We start from the raw sequence: 25864 nt of genomic DNA, 5'->3' as shown, positions 1-25864 counted from the left end.
CACTTGCAATGCGCTACACTCAGGCTACTGTCCAATCTAATGTAATGCAGTCTTATAAGATATTAACTGTAGTGCCGGCAGTATGTTTTCTTTAACCAGAAAAAAAAGAGAAACAAATACGGAACAACAAAGGGTTAATAATTGACGTCTAGCTAAGCACCGAGTTCCTCACAGGCGCTAAGTCTGAAGAGCACTTCAAAGAGAGACACACACGCACCGTCACTCACTCACAAATCAAACTACAGACGAACAAGATGTGGAGCTTTCTCTCAAAGAGTTAGTCTACTGTACTTGGAGTTGGTCTAAAACTTCAAACAGGACAAACTGCCGTAAACAAGACGACAAGGCGTCAGACGATCGAGGAGTCGGATCCATCAAGGAGGATGCTGCGAAGACCTGCACCTTCACACTGATCGGACTCGCCTCGTGAGGGGCCGCTGCATCCCGTCCATCTATTGGCATTACTTTACGATATAACCTATTTATTAAGTAAGGCTTCTGTTTCAATCTTTACATTCATCAGTATCAGGATTTTCATCAGCTGTACCTTGCTGGTCAACGTCACTTTTCAACATGATCAACATCATTTGCCGAGGGTAAGATACTTTGGTTTATGTAATCGCATCCCATTAAGCACTTCAGAGTACAACAATAAACGCATTAATTTCCTTTTTTTCAAATTTAGGTAGTTGAGAGCAATGGCACTTTTTTGTCCTAAACCCTGTGAACTGGATATTTGCATCTCACACATCAAGTAAAAGTCGAAGATCATTTTTCCGTAGTCAAGATGCAACTTCTTTCAGCTGTTCTGCTCCTTTTTTGTTTCCACAAGGTGGGTGCCTTTTTATTTCTCCTGATTCATGATTAGTTGCATTGACATTGGTATTTAAAAATATATGGTGTAATTTTTATAACTTTTTGAATTTACGAGTAGTCTATTTTGTATTTATTTTCTATTTCGAATGTCTATTACTCAGTGGTAATAAATGAGTCAAAATGAATTCTCAAAAGTGTCATCACAGAATGATGCCACTTTTGAAATGTACAATATTTTAGTTTCAAAATGAAGGTGATATATTGAAGGAAACAAGCTTCATTAGATGCTATAGCAAGATCATTAAAAGACAAATAAATGTAGCCTTCTGTAAATGTATGATATGAAATATATGGGCGATGTATTTTGTTTTTTCAGTTTGTGGTATGTTTGTCTTTGTTTAAACCTAATTTAAAATGAAGGAACATACACATTATTTTAAAACAAATTAATTAAACCGTAATATTAAGTAGAATTATGACAGGCACACAGAATATACAGTATCATATCGAAATTATACGTAAAGTACAACATTGTCAATATCATGTATATGTGTAGTGTATACATACACAATTATCAAACAGACAGTTCAATGAGATGCATGTGCAAAGCAGCCAAAGCGTGGACACGATCACATGTGTGCTTTGACTGTCACTTAACTGTGCGCACTTGATACACAGTACATGTAAGGATGGCTGTATGTCCTCTTTGAACAATCCTCCAAAGACAGCCTCCCAATGGATTAGAGTCCCAGCAGTCTCTATCTTTCTCTCTTACACACTTTCACACAAACAGATTCAAATACTTGGGAAGTAGCCCAACATCTGTGCTACTCCTTGGGGACAGATAAGAGGGTCAGCGTTCACACTAGCAACTATTCATTTCATGACATCTGCTGCAGTCAACCTCCGAGAGCAAGACGGAGATCAATGTGATCAGCACTAAATTCACTCGATCACTACCCCACGCCTCTATTGTTTATACACGTTTTATCCCGTTGCTCATCTTTGTATGATGATGTTCTTTGTATGTCTGAAGTCCAGCTCAGATGCACTTTCCTGTCAAAGCGGGGCTCTCTTTAACCCCCTCGGTCGTTCAGCGTTTTGCTTCGCTCCTGTTCATGTTGCATAAGGGTATAAAGGCTGTCAATCTGTGCTCATGCTTGTATAGAATGCTTCTGTTGACTTAAAGAAGAAAGGAAGAATATTTGAGCGCAATCATGAAAGTCCTCGCTGTTTTTCATTTGAAACTCTTGCCTGAAAAGAAATCAAAACTTAGAGGGCACACTCGAACACACAGACTTAATAGGTTTACAGAGAGCAAATTTAAAGCTGGAATAATGATGTTGCAGTGAATTCTTTATCTCTAGGTCGTCCGCGGCTCCCGTCGTCTTTGTGCGCAATTAGGTTTGATTTCATTATTTATTTACTTGAGGAAAACTAGCGGTGGGGAATTTACAAAAATGTACAGTGCCGGGATTAGAAGGCACGCTTTAATCTTATGGCTCTGATAATGCGGCATGGGCTGATTGATTAGTTTTTCAGGAAGCTTATGTCAGAAAAACTAATCCGCCTTCGGATTGTGCCAGCTGTAAGGTTCTCCGCTCTGGTGCTGTATCACGGAGGCGAATTACAGAGCTGCTGGGCTGTGATAAGGCCCTCGTCTCTTTCACACGCCCGTCCCTCCGGACAATAAAAACGCTGTTTATATTCTTCAGAACCTGCTGCAGCTCGAGTCTTCACATCAAGCCCTTGCTGGATTTGCCATGTGAGGGAGAACTTACGTCAAGCTTTCAGAATTGGGCGAGGACACCAAATTAGAGGAAAAAGAAGTGACTGGAATGGTGAAATGTGTTTGTAGGTCCACTAACCCAGAAATTCCTGTGAGAGAGATTACACGAGGATTTTGCAGAGTCTTTCTGTAAATATGAGCCTTTCGCTCTAGATTGGCATTATCACTTCAGGGCTTAAACACCAGTGATGTGTATCTGTGTCTATATTGCGGTCATTGCTGGGTTTAGGAAATCTGGCCTCGGTAATCCCTCGTAAACAATATTGTCTGTGACATTTAGAGCTCTAAACATTGCCAGTTTGTTGGTGTGAGGCTTCCAATTTTGTGTTTGTTAATTTTATGTGGAGAAGTGCACCATATGAACACTATACCAAGCAGGTCTATACACGCTGTTCTCCATTTTTAAATCAACCCGCAAACCCCATATCTTTTTTAAATGAATGATCAAAAAATAGGAATATTTTTCTTCTGATATTGTAAATGAACAATGTTGGAAAAGTTGGATGTAATTATATTTGGAATAAACTCAAAACCAGACCAAACTGAAATATTTTTTTACACTGGATCAAAGACATTAGCTCATACAGAGAAAGATGGAATCATGGGGGTGTATTTCTCATTTTCAATTCATTTTTAAAACTAAATTACATTTGAGTCAGGTAATTCTATTTATTGTTTATACTATATTAGTTAGGTTGAATTCGTTTTTGATGTTTTTCTTTTAGAACCCAAACTATACATAGGCTACTATCAACTAAGATTTCAATTACATTTACCAAAGTTCCTTTTATTTTTGTCATAGCATGGCAGCGTTAATCATTACCAAAAGATATCAAATCAGTTCTTCCCCACTGATAGACGGGAAACATGTGATTTCAGAATGTTCATCCCTAAAGCACTGAGAATTTCAAGCTTCAAGATAGATGTGTTGGGTATAGCATCCCTGGATAATTCATGTGAAGTGGTCTCGTTCTTGTACTTGTCAACCTGTTGTCATTTATTTACTTTGTCATGGTTTCCCAGACAGGGATTAGTTTCAATCAGGACTAGGCCTTAGTTTAATCAGGAAATTGAGATGTTTTACCAGAAATGCCTTACTAAAAAGATTACTTGTGTGCATTTTGAGACAACACAAAAGCAATGATGTATTTTAAGATATGGCAGTGCAAGTTGTTTTTGGTTTGGACAGCTCTAGCATTTATTTGAGTCCTGGACTAGTCTAACCCCTGTCCGGGAATCCGCCCCTTTAAGTCTATCGTGTGTAAAAGTTGCCTGTCCCTGGTTTCCCTATATCTCCCACTGAAGATAGTCATAGAGTTTTTTAGAAAGACAAAAAATAGCAACATTTTTATTTTATTATACAACTGTCCTTTAAAGCTTTGTTTATACATGCTCGTTTTAGAATTTGTAATATGGTATAATAGGAATAAAGAAGTCCCTTCTTTCATACTCTACATATTCTACATGTTCTGAATGGAAGCAAAAATATTGTCAGCATCATCATCATCACAATATTAGCACCTTTTTTCATTGTTAGTACATTTATCTCCCCTTTCATTTTTTCCCTATGATGTGGTGTTGTAAGTCGTTCTGCTGAAAACTTTTCTTTTATATGCTGGTGTTTCATTGTCTTCAAGAGATAAGTACTTTAAATTATATCTTAAAACACTTCTAATAAAAAAAACAAAGACATCTGTACTGTCAGTTATAACAGAGAAGAAGGGCTGAATGCATAATCTTTCACAAGCGTGCGTCTCGCTTGTTTATTTGTAAGGAGGTGTAACAAAGTACCGTTTCAACATCTGAATCGTTTTCAGTCAAATGTCCAAAGTCTCTTAAGAATCAGATTTTTCATTTTCACACATATTTTGACACTTTCTCTCCAGTTTTGTTTTGCATATGAACCCTGTGATCATCGCTGAGGAAACTTCAAACACATTTGTAAGAACAAAAACCAGACAGATGGTATAATGGGATTGTAGAGGTGTTGATGGGATGCTATCTCCACAAGCAGCTTGTGGAACAAAGAGCCATTTTGACAGGTATAAAAAGGGAAAAAACAAGCATCTCTTCTCACCTGATTATCCTCCTTGGCCTTATTAACAAATGGTGATGTACTGTATAATGCCACACAATATCACCTTGTCTGACTTCCTTTGTTTTGGTCCTGATGCTTTTTCACATACTTTTCAACAGTTTTAAAAACTGTTGACTTTAATATTTAGTATAGCTGTCACATTAAGCGTGTTTTTGCATGCAGTTAATTAAACATGCTTCACGCCAGTAATTAAAAAAAACAAAAATATTAACACGTTTTTCACATATATTCATTTTGACATTAGAAATGATTCAATCTGCTAGTTTTAACCAAACACCCTCCATCTAAAACACATAACAAAAATGTTAATGTTATTGTGCACATATTCACAAGTTTCAGATTAAATCAAAGAAGGATAGCTTCTCTGTGGCATGTTTTTCTGTTTACAGAGATTACTATAGCAGCAAAAACATCTTGGTTATTTATAAATTCATTCCATAGAATGTGCGACTTTTTTCCCCATGAAACACGAGCAGAAAAAAGGGCAGTGTCTTGTTTGTGAAGTAGAGAAAACTGTAAAATTATTCATGTCCAGCCATATACATTATTGTTAAACCCAATAAATTGGCAATTACACTTTTTATAAAACATCCAGTTAATTAAATAGTGGGGGCTTGAAACGTTAGGTCCTCAATATTTAATTAAATAACCGAATAAAATACAATTTATTTTAATATTGATATTTTGCTAGCCCAAAAACAGTAGTAGTGGTCAAAAGTGATGTAAGGGAGGTTTACTTGTGCAAAATGTGCCTTTATGGAGCCTCAGGTTCGATTTTTAACCCTCAAGAAATAAGGTTCATTAACTTTACACAATTATTTGGCACAACAGCAAACCACAGCATATCAGGGAACATGAGTTCTCACTGGAAATAAAGCTTTTATATTTTTATAATACTATCGTTTTTTAATAATTGTTGATCTTTTCTTGTGGTAAGATTTTGTGTTATTCTTCTGGTCTAAGAAATTCTTCTGGTTCTAAACTTGTGATGTGTAATTTATTGTAAAGTTTTCCTCAGCTATAGCCTGAGCTTCAGGTTATACTCCAAACACACCAATGCAACATACACACAGATTTTTAATGCATCTTTAATGAAATATTTGAATTTTTAGCAAAGACATAAATTGTGGCCACTACAGTATATTCAAATATTTCAGGTGAAATATTATAGTTTTATTATTATTACAATATGCTTTACATAACACAAAACATAAGCAAAAATCTGAAGATATTTATACTGAAGTGTAGTAATAAATAAACATACAATGTACTGTATGTTTTTTCCACCTAATCCCAACAATTATCATCAGGAGATTTTTAAAGGGAAAGTTATTAAACATCAAATTACGCAAACATGTATTTTGTTTGTCTCACATGATTTTAATTGCAATTATTGAAAGGAATGCATTGGCGAGTTATAGCAAGCAGCTATTGGCAGCAATCACGAGCAGACGATTCAATGGTCCGCTGACTGAAGCAGCCATGCATGAGAGTTTGGAGCTATAAGGGTCAGGTGTTAATGACAGTTAGAATTATGTGGCATTTTACATGCAGGACAGAATACAGTGCACCGATCGGTCCCGCCTGAGGATTTCTCTTTTGATCCTCTACACAGAACACCTGTCATTTGTTAGCGGCCCGGCTCCTGATTAAGAGTGATGGGTTTCGGGTGTGAGGCTGTTTCACCCATCAGGGTAGCAATCTATTCTTCGGCCGAGTGTAGACTCAGGTGCCCAACTGCCTCCTCGAGGCGATCAGGATCTTCTATTGAATCTGCTAGTGTGTGAATCATTACAAATGAAATGCTGTGTAACACCACAGAGAAACAGAGAGTGAAAGGACAGGGAAAATAAAGAGGGAAAGACGGGTTTTTGGGGTGTAGGGCCCTTAAAGCAGACTTTGGGGAAGGTGAGAGTGAACACTGGAACTAATGGAGAGGCAGTCATGGCATCTATGATTAATCAAACCATGCTCCGTTTGCTGTAGTTTCCTTGGGTAAAAACAATGGTTTAATAAATAAAATCCTCATAAAAAGTGTTATCTCTTTAAGCAATGGTATGTATTAACAGATCTCTGGGGCTGAGAAAAAGGGAGGAAGAACAAGAATAGAGGGAAAATGACAAGAAGGTGCAGGTCTGACATCCAAACAGATTCATGGCCCGGGGCTGGAGAGCCATCACAGCTATCACAGGTGTGCTACTGCCAGACGAAGCAAATGCATTTTAACAGCATCCTCATCCATGATCCGCCACTGAGATGTCCCTGACTTCTTAATAACTTTCTAGAGGGCTAGTTCTGGTCACCACGGCAATTACCTTTATGTCAAGCCTTAAAAGATATGTCCACCCCAGGGACCGGCAGACAGCTTGCTCCATAATGCTCATTACAGATGAACGTCTAGACTGATTTTTCTCCCACTTTGTGGATGTCAGATTATGATCATGTCAGTAGGAAAATGGGCCACCTATTGGTATCAGAGACTGACACCTTGTACAATACGTTATCAAATTGCAGATATTTATGGGAGGTTTAACGCCTGTCCAGTATGCACATTTACATATAGACCAACCATTAAAAATAAGTGCGTTAATGAAACACAAGAACATGTCCTACTGTATGTGAAACCGGCCTATAGTTATAGACACTAACGCAAACAATATTGAATTCTGTAAAAAATCATTCTTACATGCCTCTTATGATTACAAAAAAAAGACGTTTTAATGTCTGAATAATTCCTAAGGCATCTGGTGCAATATAACAAAATGTATCGTCTCTAATCTTGATCTATCATTTGGGAGTTATTGTTATTGATTTTCTTTGTTTTAATGATTGAACTGTACTTTACGTATGCAAGTCTGGAATTATATATTAATTATTATTATTAGCTATATTTCATTATATTGAATACTTCATTTTGATCGGCTGACCAATGTTTTATGGTTGTGCATTATTTTTCAGTAAAACGCACATCTATAAAGTAGTTCCAGATCTGTCGACCAGATTACAGTGTCATATCACCATATCATACCTTGGGATTTGCATTACTTTCAAAGAATTCAACGGCTAGTAATTCAGTCATATATAGATAATATTACATACATACACACTCCTTACTCTCTCTCTCTCCACCTCCATACAGTTATATAGTTACGGCGGTGGAGAGAGACATGGTTTCTATGTGTATTGCTGTTTATATACAAAACGGTGCTCATAAATAAATATATTTTTTAAACCAGTCTTCAACTGTGGAATCGGAGCCGGGAATCGATAAGTGGAATCGGAATTGCTAAAATTCTAACGATACCCAACCCTATTGATCAGTAAAAGAAAATACATAAAACAAACAAAATTATCAATGCAAGCTCAGGCAAAAACGAGGGGTTTATTCATATGAATGTGTTCGAGCTCATTGGTACATTTAAGTATTATTTGCTTTCGCGCCAGTGACGTTATGGTTATGGGTGGGGCTTCAGTATTCCTTTTTCTAGTAATCCTACGATTCACAACCTATGAATAAGCCACCTAGTAACGAATTCCAGTGAGATCGGTTGACATTACAGATGAATGATCGCGTTATTTCTCTGTATTTTAAAGATCACAGATAGAAATATCACAATAAAATCGTAATCTTGAATTATTTTCCCACAAAAATCATGTAGTGAAAATCTGATTTTGTTAAGGCTCTAATACACTCACACATCCTGCATATTGTAGACCGCATATAAATGGTGCTTGTGAAAGACGACAATGGAAGGTTATACAGTATATCTGTCTAATACTCTAGCCTGCAGGAAAGCATTGTAGTTTAGTTTAAATATTAATTATTGTCTTCAGAATTTACCCTCAGCAAACCTTCCACGCTTTACCTGAAATACCAAAGTCACAGCTTTAGTCGACATCAAACACATTACCAAAAATGTGTCGAATTATTGCTACCCCATACAGCTTGAGAGAGAGGGACTGAGACGATTGTCAGCAGAACCTTTTAAGTTTTCCTCTCAAGGCTGTACAGGGTTTTTTGCCTGTGATCTTCCACTTGTCACAGCAATTTCCCCAGTTGTTCATCATCCTTTAACTGCTTCCACATTAGCATTATCATCTCCTGCCTGCTTCACCTGAAGTTTTCTCTCACCACATTTTCTCTAAATGTGAACGGTATTCATCTTCCCTTGTCAAGTCATTGATGTCTACCAAATGAATAATGTAGCGGCTTACAACAGAGAGCTAGAGAAAGATATGAGCAATCTGTTTTACTGAATTTGTACAAGGCCAGTGGGACTTGAAAAGTAAATTAATGTTTCACAGCAGACAGAAATCACAATTTCTCTTCTCAGAAAACATTTTTCTGATTGAGGATTAGCTTCTATCTTTGTGCGACACGTTGCGCTGTTTTCATTGCAACCGATGTATAGTTGATTTAAATATTTACTCTATATTTTCTTTCTATACCTGTTATTTTTTACATGGAGGTCTTGTTTTATTTAGACTTTGTGAAGCTTTGTGATTGATGATCAGACCCCTCAATCCGCGGGGGACCCATTGATTTCACATTATACAGAACCTTCAAATTACTGGGCTATAATTGGCCATATGCAACATTTATAATGGTGTGCATGATGATGACATGGACATTTAACACCATGTACAACATTTTACACCCATAACTAAAAGTTCACAAGGATGGATGGTCCGAAACATTAATGTTTACGAATCTTTTAAACACGTATCTGATTAAGAACAGGCCTGAAATGCTGATGCCACAGTTTGGATAAGCTTTAGACTACTTTAGATGGAAATGTCCTCACGAATGTGGTTTTGTGCTGAATGAGTTCTCATATGCTGCTGTTAAGCTTACAGCAAAATTAGTAATTATAGAGAAAATACAGGGTTGCTCGTCTGTGCAATTTCAAACAGCCTTACTTTCACATCTGCTTCCGCAAATGATCCCCTCAGCTGTGCCTCAGGATGGCAGCCTGCGCTAATTACCAGCAAAACTAGTTTGGCTTATTTCGACAAATTATTAAGACTTTATCTTAAGTGGACCAGAACTCAATCCTGGAGCAAAAAGGTTATTTGGCACACGGGATCAGTGCTGCAGTGTACTGCTGGAATCATTGCTGCGGTGTTTACAGTTTTTAAAAAACCTTCTGAACATTCGAATATTTTTAAAAACTTAAAAGACAATGGCAATGCAAACATCACAGCGAACTTTCAGAGAAGATCATTAAGTTTGCCACTGCACTGCAGCTCAAAATGCTACACTAAATGAATACTAATGGGATATGTATGATGTATGACACACGATGTTGTGACTAAAAGCATGCAAAATATATTAATTCTGTTATATTTTAGCATCTTCAAAGTAGTCGCCCTTTGACTAGAATTTGCAAGGTCACAAACTTGGCTTTTTATCATTCAGCTTCTTGAGGTCTCAACCTGAGAAGACTATTGTAGGAATTTCCATCTATGTTAGACTTTTATTGACTGCTTTTTTATTCATTATTGGTCCAAGTAATCCATGACATTTTTTAGTTTTCTAATGAAAGAAATTGATATGTTGGCACAGTTTTATTATTTGTACAAAAGTAATTTCAATCATTGAAACATACACTTTAGGATTAAACGATTTTTTAAAATTATGAGAAACACTAACCGGAAAGTTTTGGCCGGTAGTGTACATATTTTTCTCATGTAATAATAAGGTAGGGTGGTCAAAATATAGAAGTATTCACAATAAATGAAATGTACCATGATAGGCTATAGATATTGTGCTGATATTACACCTATAATAACATAAATTATTTAGCATTCTAAAAAAAAATCCTTAAGAGCAACAATGGTTCCCTCTATCCCTGCTTCTCTGCACTTGTATTTTCAGGATGACTCAGTAGCCAAAAAATGAGATTTTTTTTTAAGATAAATTTGACTGACAGCTTTATATATTTGAAAAGATTGCATTGCTCGTTAGAATGCTTCATTCTGATTGACCAATCGCGACATTTGCTGGTTCGTTATTCCCAGCCTCTTAACTAACAACACAGGGTAACCCAATATAAATAAAATCTAAATATGTCTCTTAATAACACATATGACATTATATTTACACATTTTGAAACCAAATTGCCTGTTCGTGACATTTGTAAGTCGTTTCTTACCTTAAAAACAAAAGTAATCTGCTTTTCCTCAAGGAAGGTTTTTAATCGGTAAAAAGAGCGAATAAAGTATTTCAAATTTACATTTTTTGTCCAATTCTTTATCATGTGCCAAGTAGGCGTGTAATAAACAGGATAATGTACAACCAGCCAGCTGTTATCGTGAAATAAGCCCCTTCGGTGTGATACAAGACCATCCGCTTCGCGTCGGTTCCTGATCACACTGTCTGATCTTATTTCTCCGATAACAACAGGCTGCCTGTTCATGCACAGGGCCCATGGGATGGGCGTTTTTCAGCATGCCTGCATTATTTGCTACCTTTGTTTTACATGAATATTCAATCAACTATCAAAAACTATGCGTTATTTGAAAGTTAAAAAGTTCAACATTCACATGAACTTTTTGCAATCAATGCAATGCTCAAAAACAGGGCCGCTTGTTAAAAGGGTGCAAAACCTTTCCTAGATATCGAGACAATATCAATTCTTCAAATTGAAAAACTGATATCATGACAGCTCTAATATGGGTAATAATAATCTATTCCTGTGCACTAGATATCAAACCCCATGAATTTGGCATTGCTAATGAGTTACAGGATTGTATGATATGGGAACACATTCTGGTGCTTTGTATATTATATTGCACAATTTGTCAAGATGCCATCTTTTGTTCTTTTGAGCGTAATAATGGTCATAGATTCTAATCTTTGTGTGTTTCTGTATTTCTCCGTTTTGTTGTTAGGTCACGTGCAGAAGGGTCCAGATTCCTGAGGTGGGCCTTGGGGACTGGGGGGATGCTGAAAACAAGAAGAACCCCTCCCCCAAAAGTGCCAGCCTTCGTGTTCTCAACCCCCTGCGCCTTTTCGCCAGGGGATCCCCTGGGCTCAAGAGCAACATGAGGGAGATAACGTATTTGGAAAACATAGAGGACTCCTGGGACTGGTTATCTAACCAGACAGATGTTAGAGAGGCGCACAGCAGGACTAGACGCAGACCTATCGTGAAAACAGGCAAGTTCAAAAAAATGTTCGGCTGGGGAGACTTCAACTCCAACATCAAGACTGTTAAATTGAACCTCCTCATAACGGGAAAGATAGTGGACCATGGAAACGGTACGTTCAGTGTATACTTCCGCCACAACTCCACGGGTCTGGGGAACGTCTCCGTCAGTCTGGTGCCGCCTTCTAAGGTGGTGGAGTTTGAGATCGCTCAGCAGTCAACGCTGGAGACCAAAGACTCCAAATCTTTCAACTGTCGTATCGAGTACCAGAAAACAGACCGCAGCAAAAAGACTTCACACTGCAGCTTTGACCCGTCCAACGTGTGTTACCAAGAGTCCACCCAGAGCCACGTCTCCTGGCTCTGCTCGAAACCCTTCAAAGTCATATGCATCTACATTGCTTTCTACAGCGTTGACTATAAACTGGTGCAGAAGATCTGCCCAGATTACAACTATCACAGTGAAACACCGTACGCTTCCACAGGTTAACGTTCATGTGGTACAAAGCTTGGTTCTTCAACGGTGATGTTCATGAGAAACAGATCATGGTCCAACCCGTTATCACATGTTGACGTCGAACCTCATTTTTTTCCATCTGATTTAAAAGCTATTAAAACACATCCAGATGTTTTGAATAAGGCTAAACTACTGTAATGTGCTTCAACCTTTGCTATTTGTGATAAAGCAGTCACAATGTTTTACTAGCTAAACATTGACCCAATCTTTTAACAGAACACTTCCCATCCTGCTCAGATTGGATTGGGAGGGAGTTTTTTCTCTCCAGAAAAACACCATCTCTTGCTATTTGTCAAACTAATAAATCTCCGACCCACAGAGGACAGAGTATACAGTATACGCAAAACGCCTATTCATTGTGCGCTTTATGTGTGTGTTAGTACGTATGTGTGTTATATTGAGCAACGTGGCCACTTTTTGCACTGTTGTTTAGAACAAAATCGTGGAAACTGTTTCAATGTGAAAAAAGCAAACAGTCATCTGAATTAGAGGTGCAATCGGGTCATTTCATCCAGCGAAGACATCGCATACAATTTGTTCTTAGTCATTTTGTATTTCACAAAAGATCTGTTTAAATTGAGATTGTGTATAACTTCAAAGAGTAATTTGCGACGTCTCACGAGAGCACAATTCAGTGGACAGGTGGATTTAGTGGATCTGGCAGCCGGTTAACAACCCTTTGTCATGGTCTCGCCACAGAGATCCACATTTCCAGGCTCTAATTAACATTAATTATAGTGGGAAATTTCACTTACAAACCATGACAGAAGGGACTGAAGCCAAAAACGTAAATTTAGCCTGTCAGTCATAGCAAAGCTCTATTCACGCCAGTGACTTTGGACTGGAATAGAACTCTTATTCTTTTGACTGATATTTGTCCTCGAGAGGTGATCTCATATCACACGGTTGCCAATTTATGCAAACGCTGAATAATAGATTAGATTAATTTAAAAGAAAAGAAAACAATAAAGGGCCATTTCATTTATTTTCCGAGTATACTTCGTTCTTTTAATTTGAAACAGTATGTACATATGAACTGATGTTGTTTTTGTTTACATTTTAGTCTAATATCACAATGAACCAGTTGAAATGCCATAGTCTGATAATCAGAACTGCAATTCTCAGGTTCCATATGTGTGTGCCAAATAGATGATCCAGTTTATTTCATTCTTCCCATATCAGGTGAAATAGTCAGAATCAGACAGATAACTGCATTGATCACTCCGCACCACTGTCTTGCCACTGTACTTTAACATCAAGAAAACGTCAATATTATGATAGCTGTTTATAGCTGTATTTAGTTGATAATCCAGTGTGCAATTTTGTGAATAGTGTATAAATGTGACAATATAAATCGTGTGTATTTTGCCTTTCAAGAGAAAAAAAAGAGTTTCTTTAATCTCAAACGTAGTTTCAATACAGTATGAACTTTTCCTACTTTTGGTGTTTTACAGTTATTGCTAATAGACAGATTTTGGTGATCTGGCTTGTCACGGCTTTAATTTCCAAAATGCAAATTGTGCTTTATGTTTGTCCTCTCTGTAAAATACAAAAAAAACTAAGGAAAATGCTTGAGTTGTCAGCTTTCTTTATGAGTTATACGTGACCCATTATGGTACATCACTGTCCTTCCAAAACATCGGATGTCCAAATTCCCTGCAGGATGACAAAACACTGTACATTTTGAATGATTAAATACTGTCTAGTCAAAGTTGACAAGCACTTTATAATACTAAATTGCATAAATATTTGCAAAACCCAGTGACAAACAAAGGGTGACTCATTAAAAACTCTAAATATGGAAATACAAGGTTTTACAAAGACAGCCGTGATATGTTGTAACAATTGTGTATTTTTTGCCATTTGATTATTGGACATAAAACGGAAATTATGAAATAAATGGAAAAAAAGAAAATGTTGGCAACTTAATTTTTCATTAGAAATTTCTTGTAATGTTTCTTTCTTTAATGCTACTGTCAGATCTGCCAGCTGAGTGAATCTTTATTATAATACATCAAGTTTGTTAAAAGCACAGAACAAACTCATTTAATAGGAATTCAAGGAACACTTCATCATATGTCTTGCCTCTGTGTGACCCCAGAAAAAAACCTACAAGACAAAAGTAAAGGCCATGTGGTTGCTTTAAAAAAAAAAAAACGTTCTTTTTTATGTTCTTGTTCTTTTTCATAATAAAAGTAAAGGAAAAAATAAGTTGCCATATGACAACACTGTACTGCGGTGACATTTTTTCAATATGACTTTCACAAAGCTAACCATAAAGCAAATCCATACCAAATATATGAGATTTGTAGTAAAAAGTTGGCATATATTGTTCTTCATTTTTATGATCACATAAAATAGTGATCAGATAATAAGCAAAATCCTATAACCTCAGGATGATAATGATACATCTCAGGCATTTGTTCTTCTTTTCTTTAAACTCTTAATATATATTCAATAAATAATCTGATGGATATAATTATGTTCTATAAATATATTTACAGGAATCATCAGTTCTGCTTGCTAGTTAAAGATGAACCATTTAAAATGTATTTTCTTACCCTCATGCCATTCCAAACTCATATGACTTTCCTAAATGAAATACCAAAGAAGGTTGATGATAATAGTCAGGTCATGTAACCAGTGAATTCTGGCTTGTGGTCTCAATCCTCTGCTTGCTATATTGTTGCAAACCACCCACAAAAATCACAAGGAGATATTTAACCAAATGCAAATTTTTACTTTATAAAAGTGGATGGGGACCAACAACATCAACACATTCAGCATTTACCCTTGTTGTACCGAAGAGAATCTCAGCAAGGAAGTCAAATATATTTGCCACAATTTTTTCAGGTTAACTACCATTTCATTCTTTTCTTTTGTTCGAGTGAACTGTCATGTTTTTTTGCTGTATCTCTTTGAACGTGGACGCCCTCCTGCCCACAGATTCAAAAAGAAAGCAAAAGAACAAAAGCCAAAACTGAATTGTCTGTATGAAGCCTAATTGTCTCATTAGCTCAGTGGTGCACTTACAAATTGTCTCGCAGACAGGAGTGGAGAGAGGTTTTCTAATAGTGAGATGTTATCACAGAGTTCCCTAGGAGCCATAGAAAACGTTCGGCATGAAGCGGCATGTTGGCGCGGGAACAGATCCGAGTTTGATAGCTCAGATTATGCACTGCATGCTGTTCGCTTTAATTAGCCCTGATTTCCCCATCATGGAGGGTGCGAGAGCGATGCGACGAGACTGCCGCAGAGACCACAATGGTCATGGCACCACAACTTGTGCTATTGTTTATCTGCAGTTAACCAAGAACTTTGGTTACAAACGTTCTTCCAAATATGTGTACATCGAAACAAAGAAAAGTATACAGACTTGGAACAACTCGAGGGTGAGTAAATGATGACAAAATCTTTATTTTCGGGTGAACTGATCCTTTAAATGTGTTATTATAATGGAGTGTCTTACAATGATTTCCAAAACACCTCTGAATGCTGAAAAACTTTTAATGAGTTAATGCAGGAATTCTTGCAGACCGTATTTGTTTAAAAGGTGAAACAAACTCCAGAATCTTCACAAAACATGTCCTTTAACAGAACAAGTCGGTATAGCATGACACCCCGTCCTCGAAAATTCTGTCAGTTTGACTGTAACACAACAGCTTATGATCTGTCCTTCTCAATCCATCCATACGACATACACAGTAATAATGGCACACTCCGATGCTCAGCATCCAAATATTTCCTGATTACAGAGGACAGTGTGTTTAAAGATGGATTGTCTCGACTACAGTTCGATCAGTTGAATGCAATTGTGGGCCAACCATTCACCTTACTAACAACAACTTGAAACTAGTCTGTATTGCAGACCATCTCCAGGGAAGCAACATTAAAAACACTGTTCATATTTAAAAGACTAAATGTCACTGCATGATTTAGTCATACGTTAAGGGGCGAGACTCAACAATAATTCCGTTTGTTACACACATCGATACACACATCTGAAATGCATATTGTCCACAATATGGAATAGTACTAGCATTTTTCATCCCCACGTGTTTTCACATAGAAATCGTGCCATCAATATGGGGCATATCTATCTTTTCCAAAACGATAAAGAAATGACCTTGCGCTCATCATGTTAACGTTATTAAATGTCTAGTTTCACAACTAAACATAAGGAATAATATATTATTTCCCTTCTGAAGCATTCCATATCAAAACAGCAAGACTTTGGGAACTATAGTGCAACAGGGAAGAGGCCTGGTCTCGTGGGACAAGGCAGGCACAGAGAAGAACTGAGAGAACGCTCCACACAAGAGTCATGGCAGATAGTTTAAGGCTGTTTGAAGTGACTGTAAGATTCGCAAAATAAAGCTCGGCTGCCGAAGCCATCGCTCGGGACTTTCTTTCCCAGTCGCGTGCTTTCGGCTGGAGGACGATGGGATAGAGTTGAAACTCTGTGGTTTTCTGGCGTTTGTCCCAGGACAGGCCCCAGAGAGCAGCAGTAATGTTTTCAGGACTGTTTTAGGCGCTTCCTTGGCAGGCCGAAGGGGGGGCACTGTGCTGACGCGAGCGCGCGGAAAGCCTCTGCCACTAAGTGAGGATGAGACTGGATCATTGACTTCCACCCTGCGGTCTCCATTATATCCGTGGCGTGGCTGTCAGGAAAGGGTGAAGATATTTAAGTATTAACACATTAAAAATCAATAAAAGCTATCAGTATCATCTAGCCAAATGGAGTAAAGAAATAATAGATTTAAAGGTTAAAGAGATGAAATGATTAAAGTAACGGTGGAGATGATAAATTCCTTCAAACCGGATACAAAATGAGTGCACTTGTTTCTAAAAGCAAGACGCCGGGGAACTATAATAAAGACATTGCGATATGTTTATAATGCAGAAATGTTCCCTTCCCTTGACGTTTCAGACAGTCAGAGTCTATTAATAGCCGGTATCAAGAGATACGGAGGCTGAGGGTACCAGACGAACAGCTCGGGCTGGCCAGAACCTAAAACAATGAATTCTAATGCATCTAAGAGAGCAGATAAGAGCCCGGTATTAATCTTGTGTCACATATATCAGCTAATTACATACTTGCTATTCCAGTTTTTCCCATCTTTACAGCCCAGCTGTCGGAGGACACTGCACCTATGGATAAGATAGAAGAAAAACACTTTCATTCTCAGGCTGGTAAACAGCCATGGCAGCAGGAATTTATCAAGCAGAGTTTCTTTTGCGGCGCTTGCCTGTTGATAAAATCTATGGCCTGTGCTTTGAGCTGCTCAGCGCTGTGCAAGTCGGCCAGGATGAGGGTATCTGCCACGTTCTCCACCGAGAGACTGTTGCAAAGGGCTTCCTCACACATGACCTTTAAACGCTCCAGAGCGTACTGTCAGAACAACACAAACATGCACACGCATGCAAGAGACTTTTAGAGAACAACACTAGAACAGGTTTATATTTTGTTCACATCTCTCAAATTGTAACTGGGTACAGTGTGGGCAAAAAATGTATCCCCTGCTGATTTTGTAGGTTTGCCTGCTTACAAAGAAATGAAGGGTCTTAACTGATAGAGACGGAATATAAAAAAAGGGGGACCTTTTTTATATATAGGTTATAAACTGATTTGCATTTAAGTCAGTGAAATAAGTATTTGATCCCCGAGCAAAAACATAACTTTGTACTTTGTGGATAAATCCTTGTCGGTAATCACAGAGGTAAGACATTTCTGAAAGTTGTTTTGGGTCTTTGTCATGTCAAAGGCACATCCACGACCCATATTCAGCGATCTAGTTAAGGGGAGGAGGTTCTCTTCCAAGATTTCACACTACATGGGCCCATCCCTCAGCCCCTCAATGCCATGAAGTCATCCTGTACCCGTAGCAGAGAAAAATCCCTAAAGCATAATGTTTCCAACACTGTATTCTTGGGGTCATAGTCGGCATTCCTCTACCTCAAAAAACAGGAGGCAATTTTGATCCCACAGCACTTTCTCCAAAGCCATTCCTGAATCATTTTGATTTTCATTGTCAAACTTTAGACAAGCCAGGCGGGCATTATAGGGCAGGAGGACCTTGTGGGTGCTAAAGAATTACAATCTATTGTGTCATAGCGTGTTCCCAATGTTTTGCTTGCAAAGTGTGGACCCACCTGTCTTGAAATCATTAACAAGCTTCTTCCGTGTAGTTCTGGGCTGATCTTTAACCTTTCTCATGATCCCCTTTATCCCATTGGGGAAATCTTGCAATTGAACACTCAGACAAAGATCACTGTAGAGTACTATGTCCTTGTAGTAAATTGATAAACACTGTATACTACAGTAAAGATAAACAACACTATAGCATCTAAGAAGTTTACTATTGTAAATACTACAGTATTCTACAGTAATTTATGTGGACAAATATACCAACATTGTATAGTAAAAAATTAAAAACATAGAACTTAGAAAAAATAAATCAAATTAAGAAAAGTCTAAAAATGATATTGCCCTAACTTATCCATCTGCATGTCTCATTAATGTTTTTTGTCAGTTACCTGCCTATTCATGATGAACTGCACTTGCATATGTATTTTTTAATGATGACAACAGACGATTTATACTTGTGCTCCTACTGTTTGGCCTGTGCTGCCAAACTTATCTCTACCACCAGTGCTATGTGCACAAAAAGCTAACTTATAACCTTAAAACTAATTATAATTACTGTTTGCTTTTGTTTAGTAGCAGTCACAGAGAGTAGGCCTATGACCAAATTCAGGCGGTCAAAGCGGACACTCGTTAAAATGCTTAAAAGCAAACTTGACCAATCTAAATCCCAAACAAGTAAATAGATTATATTATATTACAATTCAAATGAAATATATTTTTTCTTTTGGCAAGTAATTTTTGTACTCGGACAAGTGAATGACAAATTTAATGCTTAAATTTAAATTTTTTGGTTGATATTCGGTTTATATCAGTTAAGATAAACCTACCATAAAGATTGAAGACCCTTCATTTCTTTGTAATCAGGCAAACTTATAAAATTAGCAGGTGATCAAATAATTATTTCCCAAACTGTATCGATATAAACAAACAACTTCTGAAAGGTTCACACCTATAAAAAAATAACAACAAGTTTCCTTCCGGCTCTAAAATGAGGCTCATATTACCTGGTGGAAAACATCTGTCATGTTCATCAGACATATTAACAGATTTTACATTAAAAGCATCTGTACTAAAAAAGGCAAAGTCTATAATAAGTTGTCATTTGCTAGATAGAAACAGCTGTTTATTGTTCGGTAGTGTTAACATGTGTATTAACTATTGTTAAAGGAATAGTTCACCCCAAAATAAAACTTTCATCATTTTACAAACCCAGTGGTAATGGTGCCACAGAACTGATTGTTTTCCCCCATTCTTCAAAATATTTTTTTATGCATTCAACAGAAATCTAAACAGCATTTATATAAAATGATGTAGCTTTGGAATAATAATTTCAGTGTGAGAAAATGACAGAATTTTTATTTTTGGGTGAACTATCCATTTAAAAGCTAAATTTTTGATTATAAAATTGCAGCTGTAAATGTTAAAATTAACAAACTAATAGATGCTATACATGTAATAAAATGTACATTATAAATTCTGTACATGTATTGCTTATTGTTAGTTCAAGTTAACTAAAGTAGTTAAAAATGTTATCAAGTGTAACCTTAGAGTTCAAATATAGCAATATTAATTAGCAGACTTACTTTATCAGCAGCGGCTAATAAACTATCAGCCATTTTCTCTAAATTGGGTGCTTTGCCTGTGTATATGAAGCCCATCATTTCCTTAAAAACCTCTGGTTCCACATCACTGATGTCCACTCGGTTCTGTGAGATAAGAAACATGTGAAAAAATTATATATGTATAGTTCACCCCCCAAAAAATTCTCTCATATAGATATATATATATATAAAAAAGCAAATTACCTAAAACAATATTGCAATATAAGAGCATCACATGCGTACCTTTTTACTCTCTTCCATTTCATGCTCAAACATGGCATTAAACACCGGTGATCTTGCTGCCAAAAAAGTAATAAATCTGTCAGTCAAATGATATGAGCTTCTTTCGATATATGGCCACACTACAGACAAATGAAACAAATGTCCAGTTTTCATTATGTTATTCCCGACCAACAACTCTACTGAAAGACGAAAACAAAGCCAGAAGAAGTCACACCCCCTAGTCGTCCTCTATAGACATTAAAAGTGCATCAGAGAGTAGATTTTCAGTGATGAATCTAGATCTGTCATACTGAAGAATTATAACCTCAGAAAGTGAAAAATTACTGTCAAGGTCACACGTACTGTCTAACCGCACACACACACAGCCCCTCATAAGGGTGGGTGCTGAGCTAGCGTAGTAGGGATCAAGGGGCAGGACGCTGAGCCGGTGTCGTCAGCAGGGCTGGGGGTCTGGATTAGACTCACCTGCCAGAATGGATTTGTGGGCTTTGAACTCCTGCCCGCCCACATATAGAGAGCAGTCCGTGAACCTTGAGCACTCCCACAAGTTCCCCAGGTCGTCGGACAACTGGCATTCTGGAACCTTCAGCATGTTCATATTGGACTGTCCGGAGATGTTCACTGAATCCTGGACAACACTCACCTAATAAACATGCATTATAAGGTAAATATACAGTAAGGTACAGCCATGCAATGTGACCGAATCGTTCAATTACACAAAGAACGCTACAGCCACAAACCTTGTCTAAGTGCCAATGTACAGAAAAGAGAGTTCTAGCAATCTGATTAACCCTTAAATCTTTAAGAGGTTTGTGTGAATTGATGTGAATTAAACTCAAAATATCAATAAAATAAATTAATACATCTCTGCAGTTGCTGGAAACACAACTGACATATATCTCCTGCAGTTGGGTTATCGTATTTTTTTTCTGCAACACTCACCTACTATTGTCCAATTAATGAGGGGAAACATATAATATGCAATTTGCATTTAATTTCTACTTTGCATTGTGATATTGGTAATATTCCTGCAAATATTATACCTCGTAGAGGATCTCACCAGGCATGTAAGCTATTTTTCAAGCAAGACTCATAATTGTGTTACAGTATATTCATTTGACAACCCATTTCATTTGGCGCTCGAGGTGACGTCTCTATTCTGCTGGTTTCTGAAGAGAAGGGCAATCCGTCAAGCAACTACTAGCATATTCATACAAATGGCACAAGGCGCGCTACGTGCAAGAAATTCAATCTGCGATCTACGTCAGGAGAATACTGTACTGTAAAGTCTCAGATTTTTTGGATTTCACATTTCTGAAATTTTGTGATAAAAATCCTCCAAATGAACTCGAAAGCATGAGTGAAAGGCAGATTTGGAACAAGATCACGTGCTTGCAATGAAATTTGGCTTAGATTTATAAACAAATGACAAACGATCAAGGCTCAGAAAATCTGCAAATATAACAGTTATTCAAAACGCTGAATGCCCAGTATGTATTATAATAACAATCTATCACTCAAGTCTAAAATGCCTTTTTAAACATTTCATCAGACGGGTTTAACCTGAACGATACGTTCACGAGCTGAGGATTTGAATCAGAGATACTGAACCCATTATGCAGTAAACGCATACTTGCCTCGCAGAATAATGTGAGTTTATCATCTGGTAGCAGCCCGTTTGCCTCATCAAGCAGAAAATCTCTTCTAATAAATTTTTTGAAGCCCCAGTCTTTGCCCTGGACGAACCGATAGGCTCTTTGGCTTTCTGCATCGGGAAGACAAGACACAAATGCTTAGTTTGCGGGTGTCTAATACATAAACTCAAACGAGTCAATGTGTATGTAACAGTGATCAGGGTCTTACCCATAGCTTTTGTCTCCTCTCTTTTAGCATTCAGTAAAGAAAACTTGAACTTGGCTCTGACTTCACTTTTCGGACAACTAACTAGTAGCAAATACAGCGATAGATAATCTTTACTTTCATCATCGAGTCCCTTCGGATTGACCCGCAGGCACCTGAAGACCCATAAAGAGATGTTTTAGAAGCGGTATGAATGAAAACAAAGCAGCATAATTAAATAAACTGAATAATGTTCAGGAAACCTCACCATTTCATTTTATCATTAGGTCCTGAGGAGAAGGTAGAGCTCTTCAATACTTCACCCATCTCTTCTCGACAGAAGCTAAAGTTATTTATGGTCCACATGTAAGAAAACTTTACAACCTTGACCTAACAGATAAAATATCAACATCAGTGGGGTGAGATAGCAGTCAACACATATATCAATGTGCAGTCTTTCATAGTTGACCACACTATGGTTACTATGACAACACTTGCACTTCCTGTAACTACCTATTTTAATGGAATTCCTTTTACTAATATTTTATTTAATTATTTCCCTTGAACAGCATCATACAACGTTGTTGGTGACCAAACTACAGCGCTCTCATTCACTTCTATTGTATTGGGCAAAACCAATGTAACTCAATGGTACCACCGTTGTTTGGTTACCAACATTCTTCAAAATATCTTCTTTTGTGTTCCGTAGAAGAAAGAAAGTTATAAAGGTTTGAACTAGCAAGGGTGAGTAAATATGACAGAATTTTTATTTTGGGGTAAATTATCCCTATTAGTCTTACAAGTCAGTCATTTGTGTTGGTATCATTATACCACACTAAACCAGCAGGACCACATTGTGATAAGCAAAGCTCGAGTTTCACTATAGTTTGTACTATAAATTGTCATCCTATCTACTTTAATTCGGTGATTACCCTTTATTAGATCAAACTGTGCCCACCAATGTAACACAAGATCACAACATGCAATTACTCGAACCACACTATCACAGAGTGACATACCAAAGTGATTTAAACATAAATTTAACAAAAAGCACAAAAGCAGTCTTAAGTAGCACGGGAACATTTTTTGTAAAAGACAAAACTATGGGTCAAAATGATCGATTTTTCTTTTATGGCAAAAATCATTAGGATATTAAGTAAGGATCATGTTAGATGAAGATATTTAGTAAATTTCCAACTTTAAATATATAAAAACTTTATTTTTGTGAGTGGGTGGCCTGACTCAGTGCCCTTGATTGACAACTTCAAAAGCAATTTTCTCAATATAAAGATTTTTTTGCACTCTCAGATTCCAGAGTTTTAAACGGTTGTATCTCAGCCAGACATTGTCCTATTCTAACAACTCAAACATCAACAGAAATCGTATTTACTCATATTTCAGATTACGTAAAAATCTCAATTTTCGAAAAATTTACCCATAAGACTGGTTTTGTTGTCCAGGGTCACAAATGTAATAACTAAACAAATGTTTATTTGTATATTAAATACATCACATGTCCTTTATTTTGAACACGGTTGCAACAGGAGTGAAAAAATGGACCCCGCGGTCTCACCTGGGTATAGCACCAGCTTTCTGCCACAGGGCCACTGGCCATCTCCCCTGGAGGAGGAGGGGTCGGGACACCCGACATGGTCAGCTCTCGCCCCACTACGAGAAGCGCTGACGGTCCCAAAGCTTTCGCCACTAAACCTTAATGGAAACACAGAGCAAAGGCATCGTTTAAGAAAAAATAAACAGCAGCAATTTCTTCCCTCCTCCTGACCTGAAAATATCAGATCCTTGACTTTGCCATCAGCAAGCCATTTCGTGGTCAACCCTGACTCGGGGCACAGAATTTATCGAAATACATTTAGGTATCTAAGCCGAAAAAAGGGAAGCGAAGGAAAATAAGCCTTGTGAAGCCTAGGACATCGGAAGAATGCAATATCACAGTCCAGGTAAAGTGTGACAGAACAACAACATTGAAAATTATGTTTTTAAAAATAGTCTCTGAAAATGCACCCCCCCCACCCCTCAAAAAACAAATGCTGCTGTGTTTGATGATGCCACAAACCCTATGACCGGTTATGTCTTATGGCGTCATCTTATCGCTTGTTGGCACAGGCCTGATAGGCAGGCCTGTACTTGCCCTTGTTGACAAGGTATAGTCAAGGGCACGTTAGTTGTAATTTGACAAAACCAACGGTATCTCAGACAAAGCCACCTGACTATATTTCGCTCCTAACTGAACTATTTGAGTTTGCATAATAAAAACTACAGCTTAGTATGCAAAATCTGAGATGAAACCAGACAGGCCAACCAACTTACCGAAACTTCACCAAAAACCTTATATTTCATTTCTTAATTTCATTTTGATGTATGAGGTAAATACTGAGGAAACAAGTGTGTGCTTCACTGTGATACTACAGTTGTTCCAAAGATTTCACATCCCAACCTGTAAATAGAAATACACATCTTATCATATAATACACTTTGCAGTCAAAATAGTTTTCAAATTAGTAATAAAATCAGTATTAATAGCCAAGTAGAATAGAAAAATAAAGCAACAAAATAGTAACGTAGAAGCAAATTATGGATAGGATCAGTACAGCATGCATGATGAGACCCTAGTGAAATCATATAGTTTCATTACATTAAGTTGCTTCAAAATCTGATTTGACATTTAGAAATGTCAATACGAAACACACTTCCCAATATTCTACAAACATAATTACATATTAGAAATATTCACTGCACCATGTTTTTTTTAAATAACACGAACTCATCTGACTGTTTACAAACATCATTTGGATATTTGCAGAGTTCAGGGAGTCCAAATCCGGATTGACTGCTCTTACATTCAGTTGACAACCAATTCAACTAAACCTATTAAAAATAAATGTTTACTACATAAGCCTGAATACCAAGTAATAACAGACTCTGTCTTATGTTTTTGTAAAATTAAGATTGTTTTCTAGTCTCGGCCACTATGGCAAAAGACACTGGTTAGCTTTAAAGCAAACACCAGCATGAATCTACTTTAAAAATATATATGGCCATTTCTATCGTTTTATTCTATATAGGCTGTATATCAGTAACTAAAATCTCAGTAAACCAATCAAATAATCTTGCTTTGTGGGGACAAAAGGAATGAAGTCTTTTGTCTAAGCTAGTCAGATTCTTGTCGGCTAGTTGGCTATGTGGTTAGCAGGCTAAACTATGTCCACAACATTGACAAAAGTAGATCGGTTAAACCACAAACCTTTCCTCGCCATTCTGTCAATACTGTTAAAGTCAAAGGTCGGACGCTTGTCGAGGTCCTGCTATGTTTAATGGGCTCTATTTGAGACTGAAGTATTTTTGTATATTTTCAAAAGCAGCCCATCTCAATAGCTTGCAGTCTGCTGCTTATCCTGCCAGTGAAGGATACGAGAGCGCATCAGTGTGCAGCACAGACGGCCGCGCTCACGTCTTGCCGTGTGCAAGTACTGGTTACGTCGAGAGGGGGCGCGCCTCGGCCCAACAATACAGCTCCATTTATACTTCCATGTCAAGTCCTGGATTTGGAAAATGCTTTTACCCAACGCAGTTCATCTACAATATAGGGCCCGGTTTTACAAACAAGGTTTAAGGCTATTCCCAGACTTTTTCCTAACATATCA

The 25864-nt window shown here is 37.4% G+C and overlaps 2 protein-coding genes across 3 annotated transcripts; one reads left to right on the top strand and one right to left on the bottom strand.

Annotated features, from left to right (window-relative positions):
• The first annotated feature begins 220 nt into the window (after positions 1-220).
• Positions 221-14610, top strand: nxph2a (neurexophilin 2a). Its single transcript, XM_056754914.1, has 3 exons — positions 221-596; positions 686-832; positions 11598-14610. The coding sequence occupies exons 2-3, from the start codon at positions 788-790 to the stop codon at positions 12342-12344; spliced, it is 792 nt and encodes a 263-aa protein (XP_056610892.1). The 5' UTR covers positions 221-596; positions 686-787; the 3' UTR covers positions 12345-14610.
• A 1154-nt stretch (positions 14611-15764) lies between these two features.
• On the bottom strand, positions 15765-25658 carry spopla (speckle type BTB/POZ protein like a). 2 transcript variants are annotated; one of them, XM_056754912.1, is made up of 12 exons: positions 25465-25655; positions 24531-24657; positions 23776-23912; positions 22471-22592; positions 22227-22378; positions 22001-22128; positions 20829-21006; positions 20364-20419; positions 20103-20225; positions 17621-17763; positions 17469-17522; positions 15765-17032 (listed from the first exon to the last, which is right to left on the bottom strand). In XM_056754912.1, the coding sequence occupies exons 3-12, from the start codon at positions 23851-23853 to the stop codon at positions 16888-16890; spliced, it is 1179 nt and encodes a 392-aa protein (XP_056610890.1). In that variant the 5' UTR covers positions 23854-23912; positions 24531-24657; positions 25465-25655; the 3' UTR covers positions 15765-16887. The 2 variants fall into 2 exon arrangements, with proteins under 2 accessions (XP_056610890.1, XP_056610891.1); XM_056754913.1 differs by lacking the exon at positions 15765-17032 and adding an exon at positions 17040-17382 and having other exon boundaries at positions 25465-25658.
• Positions 25659-25864: the final 206 nt, after the last annotated feature.

Source organism: Triplophysa dalaica, chromosome 8 (assembly GCF_015846415.1).
Source record: "Triplophysa dalaica isolate WHDGS20190420 chromosome 8, ASM1584641v1, whole genome shotgun sequence".
Taxonomy (NCBI): domain Eukaryota; kingdom Metazoa; phylum Chordata; class Actinopteri; order Cypriniformes; family Nemacheilidae; genus Triplophysa; species Triplophysa dalaica.
This window is presented reverse-complemented; position numbering and strand designations above follow the sequence as displayed.